Source organism: Pleuronectes platessa, chromosome 3 (assembly GCF_947347685.1).
Source record: "Pleuronectes platessa chromosome 3, fPlePla1.1, whole genome shotgun sequence".
NCBI classification, from domain to species: Eukaryota; Metazoa; Chordata; class Actinopteri; order Pleuronectiformes; family Pleuronectidae; genus Pleuronectes; species Pleuronectes platessa.
This window is the reverse complement of record NC_070628.1, coordinates 16,764,820-16,773,765: the sequence shown is the minus strand read 5'-3', so window position 1 is coordinate 16,773,765 and position 8,946 is coordinate 16,764,820. Positions and strand designations below refer to the sequence as shown.

General features: G+C 42.0%; 1 protein-coding gene across 1 annotated transcript; it reads right to left on the bottom strand.

The window, feature by feature from the left end:
* Window positions 1–406: 406 nt before the first annotated feature.
* On the bottom strand, window positions 407–2,256 carry mchr1a (melanin-concentrating hormone receptor 1a). The gene is made up of 2 exons (XM_053419355.1): window positions 2,199–2,256; window positions 407–1,428 (listed from the first exon to the last, which is right to left on the bottom strand). The coding sequence occupies exons 1-2, from the start codon at window positions 2,254–2,256 to the stop codon at window positions 407–409; spliced, it is 1,080 nt and encodes a 359-aa protein (XP_053275330.1).
* Window positions 2,257–8,946: the final 6,690 nt, after the last annotated feature.

Below are 8,946 nucleotides of genomic sequence, written 5' to 3'. Positions count from 1 at the left end.
TTTGGATAAGGAAGTTTCAATCAGACAATATGGAAAGGGGATGAATGCAGCCAGGGTTGTACATGCAACTCAAGGTTTGTAGAGATTGAAATGATGGATTTCATGAGTATGAGCTCCATGTTATTGAGAATGTTTCGTATTTCCAGGTTTTAATCACTAAAACGTGTCAACGCCCAGTCAGTAGCTCAAACACACTGTCAAAATGTATGAATAATCGGAAACAGAAATATTTATCTGGTTTGTGCAGAGAAATATCTAACAGGCTGTTTAAACAAAATGTCTGATTGGAGTTGGTGTTCTCACATTATTGTTTGTGACTGTCGCTAATGTCCAATATCCAAACTTATTGATGCAGCAGATAAATGGTGATGAAGTCATTCTTTGATTCTTTGCCTCTGATTCTTATTCATTGTGGCGCTACATTGGATGGAATCATCTCCTGAGGGGCGGGCTTCTGCTGATCCCCCTCGGGGACCATTCTCATGCTCACGCTGCCGCCATCCGTGGTGCTCGGGTTCACGCGGAACTTTCTGTTGACCGGACGTACCGCTCGGATGAACTGCCTCTTGAAGGTCTCACTGAGGATGATGTAGAGAAATGGGTTGATGCAACTGTTAGCATAGCCCATGCTGATGGCTATGTTGTACGCATAGGAGAACGCGAGGGTTGGCTTCTGCACCCCGAGGTGGACCAGCTGGAGGATGTAGTAAGGAGCCCAGCAGATGAAGAAGGCAAGGCAGATGGCCACTGCCATCCGGGTCACCTTCCTGGTGCGCATCCTCAGACTCCGTGGAGGCAGCGGTGCCACACTGCTGGACATGTGTTGGAGCATCTTGAAGAACACCAGGCAGATTATAAACAGGGGCATGGCGAAGGCCAAAAAGAACTGGTAAAGTGTAAACCAGTATGTGTCGGTGATTGGGTTAGGCAGGAGGAGCGCACAGGCCACCAGTCCGTCTGGAAGCTGCATCAGGCCCGCGTACATCCACACGGGGATAATGGTGATGAAGGACAGACCCCACACGATAACGATGACCAGCGCTGCCACACAGGGCGTGCGGACATAGTTGAAGCGGATTGGATGGACCGTAGCCAGGTAACGGTCGAGGGTCATGGCAGTGAGGATATAAGTACTGACAATCTGGCTGTTGGAGTCGACCGCAGTGATGACTGTACACATCGTGGCTCCGAAGTGCCAGCTGCCATTTCCCAGCAACTGGTGGATGAGGAATGGCATCCCAAGGAGAAAGAGGAGATCAACAATGGACACGTTTAAGATAAAGATGTCCGGAACAGACTGCTTGGCGCGGCACTTGGTCTTCTTTATGATGGTGTACATAACGATGCAGTTCCCAAAGATACCAAGAAAACAGATGATGCCGAATATGACGGGGAGGATGGCACTGTAATGAAGGGCCCCATCTGCAGCTGGAGACGAGAAGAGGCGGGGGCAGATCAAAACAATGATGCAGAATCAAATAGCACTTATGTATGATTGTATAGCTTCAAGCAGTCATCATTTCAATTTATGAACAAGAGCAGCAGAGAAATATCAATATACTGGTCAGTAATCGTTTCAAATGAAGGTCTGTTATCAGTGTAACAAGCACCTGTCAGCAAGACACACTAATTGAATTTCAGTTGATCTCTGTGTGAGTGTGTGTGTGTGTGTGTGTGTGTGTGTGTGTGTGTGTGTGTGTGTGTGTGTGTGTGTGTGTGTGTGTGTGTGTGTGTGTGTGTGTGTGTGTGTGTGTGGGTGTGTGGGTGTGTGGGTGTGTGAGTGTGGGTGTGTCTCCCCCAAAGCAATTCAGTTTAATAACAGATGATGTTGGGGGGAAATATAATTATTCATAAGAATAGGCCTAAAATAGCTTTGATATAAAGTAGAATTTCTAACACAGAAGTCACATCATGTATAAATGATATCACTCAACCCACTCAGTCGCTCTGTCATTTTCTAAGACTTGTGAATGTGCATTTCTGCAGTGGCATAGTTCAAATTGATGTGATGAGGGCAAGTCATAGTTCATATGTCTCATCAAACACACAACTGAAATTGTGATCAGCTATAGCAGTTTGCATGATTACAAAATAAGAGATTTCAGGTCATAGAAGAAAAAGTGAATACACCTGATGACGGGCTGAATGAAGTTATGATGCTCATGACAAATAAGTAAATAACTCTTTGCTCATCTTACCTGGTGTTGTTGAATTAGTGTGTGCGACCGAAAAATTGGAATCGTTATGGAAATCCATGGGTAAAAATAAAAAACAGGTGTATCCAAGTTCTGAGGTGCCTGCTTTTCAAGTGAAACACATCTGGAGCTGCAGCAACAGGAATCCACTTCTCTCACTCTTTAATTCCAGATGTTCTTGATGTTCAGTCAGTGAGAAGTAATCATTGTGAGCAGATGAATAGTTTCTGCTCCCTCGTTGATGATGAAGCTGCTCCTGTAGTGAGAGCATCTTCTCTGTGCATGGCTCTCTCTCTCTCTCTCTCTCTCTCTCTCTCTCTCTCTTTCTCTCTCTCTCTCTCTCTCTCTCTCTCTCTCTCTCTCTCTCTCTCTCTCTCTCTCTCTCTCTCTCTCCGACTCTGCTGCAGCCTTCACTCAAGCTGCTTGAAAAAAAAAAAAATCCAATCATTTAAGCCAGGAGCTGAATTTTATTCAAAATCTGCCTCGGAGATATTTAATCCAGATCTTATTTTTGCGGTACAGTTTGTTCCTGGGTGAGTTTCTATTAAGAAACAACCCAGCAATGAATAGAAGTACAGCAGAAATGGTTCTTTATGAACTGGTGCCATATAAGCCTGCGTTTCCTTGCGTATAGGAGCAACAGGTTGTTCCCACTTGGCAACAAACGAATCTATCCACCTCTCTGCTGTTGACATGTCGGCAGCTGGAACCTTTTCTTTACACCCCCCACACCAGCTCGTTTCCAGCAACAAACCTCTAGGTGGTCTCACTGCCCCTCATTTGAAGTCCTCACACATTTCTGGAGTCAGTCATGGCTGAATTCTCCAGATTAATTAGCTAAATATGATAATTAATTCAATTCACTGGAAAAAGGTATGTGTGTGTGTGTGTGTGTGTGTGTGTGTGTACTGGTACAGATTCTTTGTGAGGACCATTTATAGCCTTGACCTTATGGAGTGAGGATGTCCCGCAGGACACCCAGATTCATGTCCCCGTCCTCCCTCCACTTAGCCTCCCCACATACTGCAGGACTCAGACCCCAACAGAGTGAGTGGGTCAGAGTGAAACAGCAGAGAAGCCTCTTCTCCCTCTCCAGTTGTTTATTAAAAAAATATTTTTATGCATTTCAATTTGAGTGATTTTCCCAACCTCCAGAATTAGGCTAAGAAACGGGTTATGTGGGGAAAGAGGAAAAAGGCGAGACAAGCCAGGCTGATCTGGTGCCCGGGGCTGTTGGGCCCCCAGGGTGGGATCCGGCCCTGAAAGCTGCCGGAGGTATAGCGCTCACAGGACACGACAGGAACACATACAGAGCTAAGTGGCATGCATGATGAGGATGGTGCCTTGATCCCCACCAAAATGTAAATGAGGGAGGCTCAACTGGAAGTGGAAAGATGCTCAATATCAGAGTGCTTTTAAAATCCAATCCAACCCATAGGCGGGGATATATGCAGTCTGATGGCATGCAAAGGTCAAATGTATAAATATACGAATAACTAGGTAGATAATAAGTTCAAATTCAAGGTATATAATACAGCAGACCAACAGAGGGGGCGTATTACTTAAGAGTGGGAGCTGTTTGAAAGACTTTCTGTTGTATGGACCTTATTATTGGATTTCTAGGGTTTTCTTTGCACTTTCAGTTTTGTGTCTCTTTTGTTTTACATCCCGTCTCTGACGTGTTCCATGTGATGTTTTGACATTTCATGTGTTTCACTTGAGTTCAATGAGCCCTGCCTCCCCTTTGTAGTTCCTGTTTCCCTTTGGTCTGTTCTTTGGTTCCAAGTCAGTCCTGTTTGTTTCTGCAGTGTTCCTCCTTCCAAGTCTTTCCTGCCTCACTGCCTGTGAGTTTTGAGTTTGCCGTGCCAGCTAATCAACTACAAAGTCTGTGAATCTCTTGGATTAAATTATGTTTTCTGTTCGACCGACATTATCTCGAGCCTTGTGTCTGCATTTGGGTCCTCGACTGTTTCTACATGTAACAATGGCAAGTGAACCAAACTAAAAAGTTCAAATTAAATCATTCATTCTAAAAGATGGTTTCTGTCATTTTAGTTGCTTCTTACCACAAGTGCAATCCATAAATGTGATCCTGTACATTGAACTTATGTAGTAAAGGTACATTGAACATCTCTGATGTCTTCATGCTAATCAAGTCTTCCTCGTGTTCTTGACCTTCTAGTGATATAACTTTTACCGACAGCTTGTGCGATTTAATTTTGTGAGCGGAGGACGGAAATTGATGCAACACTCCCGCGCAGTGATTGTAATGCTGCAGGAGACATGAATAATCAAAAAATGATGTTATTATGTTTGCACTGCCATCTCCACCGATTACTGTATTCTCTCATCAAAGCAGAGCCATGAAGAACCCGACAATTATAACTCCATCACAGAAAAATTCAAAACATTAACTCTAATGTGGGAATATAATTTTTTTTTAATTTATAATTGTTATTATTTCAAGCTTCATTTAGGTCACTAAACCAGCCTGATTCACTGCTGCTCTGTTTGTCACCAGCAAACAAGCCTAACTCTCTCTCCACTGATCATTTCTCTAACTGAGGCTTAAGGACAGTTACCGGGCAACATCTCTGCAGTGCGCTCCTTTCTGACATGGACCTATAGATCATTGCTCAGCTTTTTTTGAAGTAGTGTGTCCAATGCAAAGTTCAACGTGAGATAAGCTGTGAGATACACATGCTGACCAATGTAATGTAAACAAACACACACACACACAGGCACACACTTGTGTCTCCATGAATGCAGCGGACAATTTATTGACACACATTGATTTCCTAGAGGCTTACTCTAATCTTAACCATAGTTACTGCTTGCATAACCTTTATTTTAACCTAAACATGACTTTAAATCATCTTCATCTTAAAATATATAGATTTTACATGATGGGAACATAAGAAAGACGGGTCCCCATAATGTGACTATGTAAACAGATTTAGGTCCCCACCACAACAGGAATACCTGAAACACACACATAAGGCATTTAATTTATTGAGGTCTTTCCCTCTTAAGCCATTGGCTAAATAATGAGGACGTGTGTTGTAATTGGCTGCAGGAGATATGATCACATGACAGTTTGTCCCCCCCCCCCCCCCACAGTTACCTGATTTGGCTCCTAACTGTCTGATAAGTTTTCCATCTGCAGGAGCCTGAGTGAGGGAGATTTAACTGACACCAGGGGATTTCACAGTATTGTTCAAACAAGAACGGCTGATTTTAACTTCAAAATCAACATCCTTCCTCCATTTTCTTATTTATTCAAGATGCTTGTAGGTTTTTCTCCATGGAGGCCTCAGCAAAAGTGAAGTTTAATGAGAGAGGAAAGGATGAACTGCGTTTCAAACGTGGAGCGGTGACAAAGGTAAGTCCTCTGCCTTGTTTAAAATGTACAATCTCTCTCTGCCATATAATGATATATATATATATATATTTATATATATATATGTGTATAAATAAATATCCCTATGTGCTTTTGCCTTTTCTGCTTTTCTTAAACTTATTATGTAGAGATACATTTTCCTTTTCAGTAGTTTTGACAATAGATTTACATGAAGAACAATGTTAGATATATGTTAATATTGAAAATGTAAAGATAAAATAGGCTTTCTATTATACTATGTCATATTTCTGAGATTGCATGAATTTACCCCAGGCAGAGTTTCTAAATCCTTCCTTTGCAGGAAGTTCAGGTTAACTGCTGACTAAAATGTGTGATGAGCTATCACTTGTCTGCAGAACTTCTTTATTGACATGATTGTGGGAGAGCAAGTCTCCAGTGTCCGTCTCCTGCTGCTTGAATCTGATTCTCTGGAAAGGAAATACCAGACATAAGTCTGAGGGGAAATCAGCCCCGTGTCTTGGTCTCTGGAATCCGAGGCAGTGAAGTGAGCACTTATGACAGAAGGTCTGTTGGAGTGCTCCATCAGGTTCGAATCACAACACGATTCACGTGTGACTGAGCCTGTTTTTGAAGCTCACAGTAAAGAGCATCACATCATTTAAAGTCAGAGACCATCGTTTATCCACTGGTTTGATACTTTAACTTTTCACTGATGGATGAGCACGACAACTGGATCAGGTGGAAACGCAGGGACGAAGAAAAACACATCACAAAAAAAGACATGTGTTGACAACCACGATTCTCAGAGTGGTGCCTTAGGGGAAATGAATAAAATGCCAGTAAGGGCTGCAGCTGTTAAAACTACCAGAGGCTATTTTTTGGGACATGTAAAATCCTTGGAAATCCTCTTTGGTTTTATAAATGTAATAGCTGTTATCAGAGGTATCTGCTTTAAACTGAACTTAACAAAATGATTGCTACTACACACACACACACACACACACACACACACACACACAGCGGTAACACCCACAGCAGGAAAACCAATATCGGTCTGTGTAACTATCTGTAAATCCTGTTTGAGAGAAGTGTCTCTATGTGTGTGTCTGCATTGTGTCTGTCTCTATGTGTGTGTATGCATTTCCACATCTCTTTATCATAACAGTGTGTGAAGATGTTAGAGAAGTTAGAGAAATCTGAGATCCAAGTAAGGAAGGTGCGTGTTGCTATAACGTTTGAGGATGATGCATGATTTTTTTGGGGGGTTTAACAATAAAGACAAAAGCTCCCCTGATCCGATACTACCTCACAATGCCATCAAACTATTCCTTCTCTTTTAATTGTTTTGATTCAGAAACCCCTGGCAAAATAGGTTACATATTGTGCATTTAAGTATAACTGTTCCCCAAATGTGTCTTTTATTATACAGTCTATAATAAGGAGAAGAAAAAATGTATATCTATTATCCCAGCTCCTCACTCTGTTGCTGCCCCCCCACCGACACTCAGACCAGTCTCTCGTACACCTGAGCCACCACACACTGAGATATTACTCTACCCCCCCTCCTCCCCCCCCCCCCAAAGGTTTCCATTTATTATACAATCTCTGATAACAATGAAATGTGAGGGGGAAAAATACATATTACAAAAAAAAAATATTGAATCCTTATTCCCTCAGCTTCTGAGTCTTCTGCTGTTGCTCCGGCAATGACTCAGGCACAAGAGCAGGATATTAAAAGTTTAGCATTACAGCTAGGCTGATGTCGGAGTTCATGACAGCGGTTATAAAATGACATCAAGATTAATGTCTGTGGGCAGATGGGGATGGATAATGAAGAGAGCACTGCTCCAAACTGCAACACCTTATTGAAGGTGAGCATTTGCTCAATCAAGTCAGTTATAACGACGTACTGCAGTCTGGGAAAGAGCACAGTGTGACTGAGCCTCCCCGAGATGGTTCCTGGCAGTTGTGCAAACCAATGTTTTTTTTTTTAGATGTCATGATGGCTGATCTCAGATGATCTGTCAGGTGAAGACACAGGACCATGCTCCGGTCCCGGGCTGCGGTTACACGTGGTTCATGGGCAACAGCTCTGCTGGACATTCCTGCGGTTAGCATGCCAACTGCTCGCTCCCAAAACAACTTGTGGCATTGTGTTGAATTTAAGAACTGCACATTTTATTGTGACTAGGTCCAGGCACACTTGATATATCGCACCTGCCAGGTGCTCACTAATACAGATTTCAAACAAATATATTAAAATTTTTTGAAAGAAATAATCATTTTGTGTGCACAGAGGAAACCTTAAATCTTTGACTTTAAAGTGTTATTTTGTTTTGTACTTTTCCTTTGAGTATTTAAATGTCACTGTTTAAGAGTGTCAGAGAACATTATTAAAATGTCTGAATGTGGAAATATACTAAGCTTTAGTCAAACTTAGCTTTAGTGGGCCAGGTGGGAAGAAATGCTTGGCCACTGCAGGGTGCTCCATTCAAAATCACCTGGGAGAGAAGAGAGAGGAGTGTTTGAGTAATTCTGGGATTGAGTCACAGTCTGACGAACTGATTCATGAAAGCCTGTCCTCGAACTAGACCCGTTGCTTTCTGTAGACGTTTTTGACTGCAGGATGCGATTACCTTCCTCATGTTATTCACCAGTTAGAATTTTATATTCATATCTTTGACGATGTGGAACTTTGCACAATTACCTATGTTTAAGTGCCAGAGCTGGAAGAACATTTTTTTTTCTTTTCATGTAAAGCAGTAAGAAATTACTGCTTTATATTATCAAGCTGGTAGACTCTTTCACAGGCAGTGGTAGTTACTGTTCAAGGACCTGGAAAACATCAGTTTACTACCCATGTTAATTGAGGTTTATTTTTGTGGGGAATTACAGGATATATATTGTATGCTGCCCCTTAATTTATATCTGGAACTATATAGTGTGAGTGATGTGCAGTATTATTTATGTGGTGAGTCTCTTAAACAGACATTAAACATGAATAGAGTTACACAGATGAATAAACCAAACATGTGAACCAAAAAGTGGCCTGTGTGGAAAATGGTGAAAATGACCGAAAAAGTATCAAATAAATTGGGGCCACCTCTGGTTGAGCGTTATTGCTATGGCTAGCACCACCGTCCTCTTCGCTGTAGCGTCCTCAAATATAACACGTCCACCCTCGAAGAAAAAAAAAAAATTGTCACATTTAATTAAAACATTTTTTTCATCATAGTGTTTGTGTAGCTGAAATATAATAAAGTGCACTCATCCTTCATCCTCATCCGAGTGCTCCACTTATTGAGAAACGATATTAACATATCATGGTGGGTTGCCCTGTACCCGAGCTACTACTTATGGTAAACATATGAGCAACTGAATATTAGCACC

Coding starts and splice junctions, on each gene's coding strand:
- mchr1a (XM_053419355.1), bottom strand. CDS start 2,256: ATGGATTTCCATAACGATTCCAATTTTTCGGTCGCACACACTAATTCA. Junction 1,429..2,198: donor CACTAATTCAACAACACCAG/GTAAGATGAGCA, acceptor TCTCGTCTCCAG/CTGCAGATGGGGCCCTTCAT.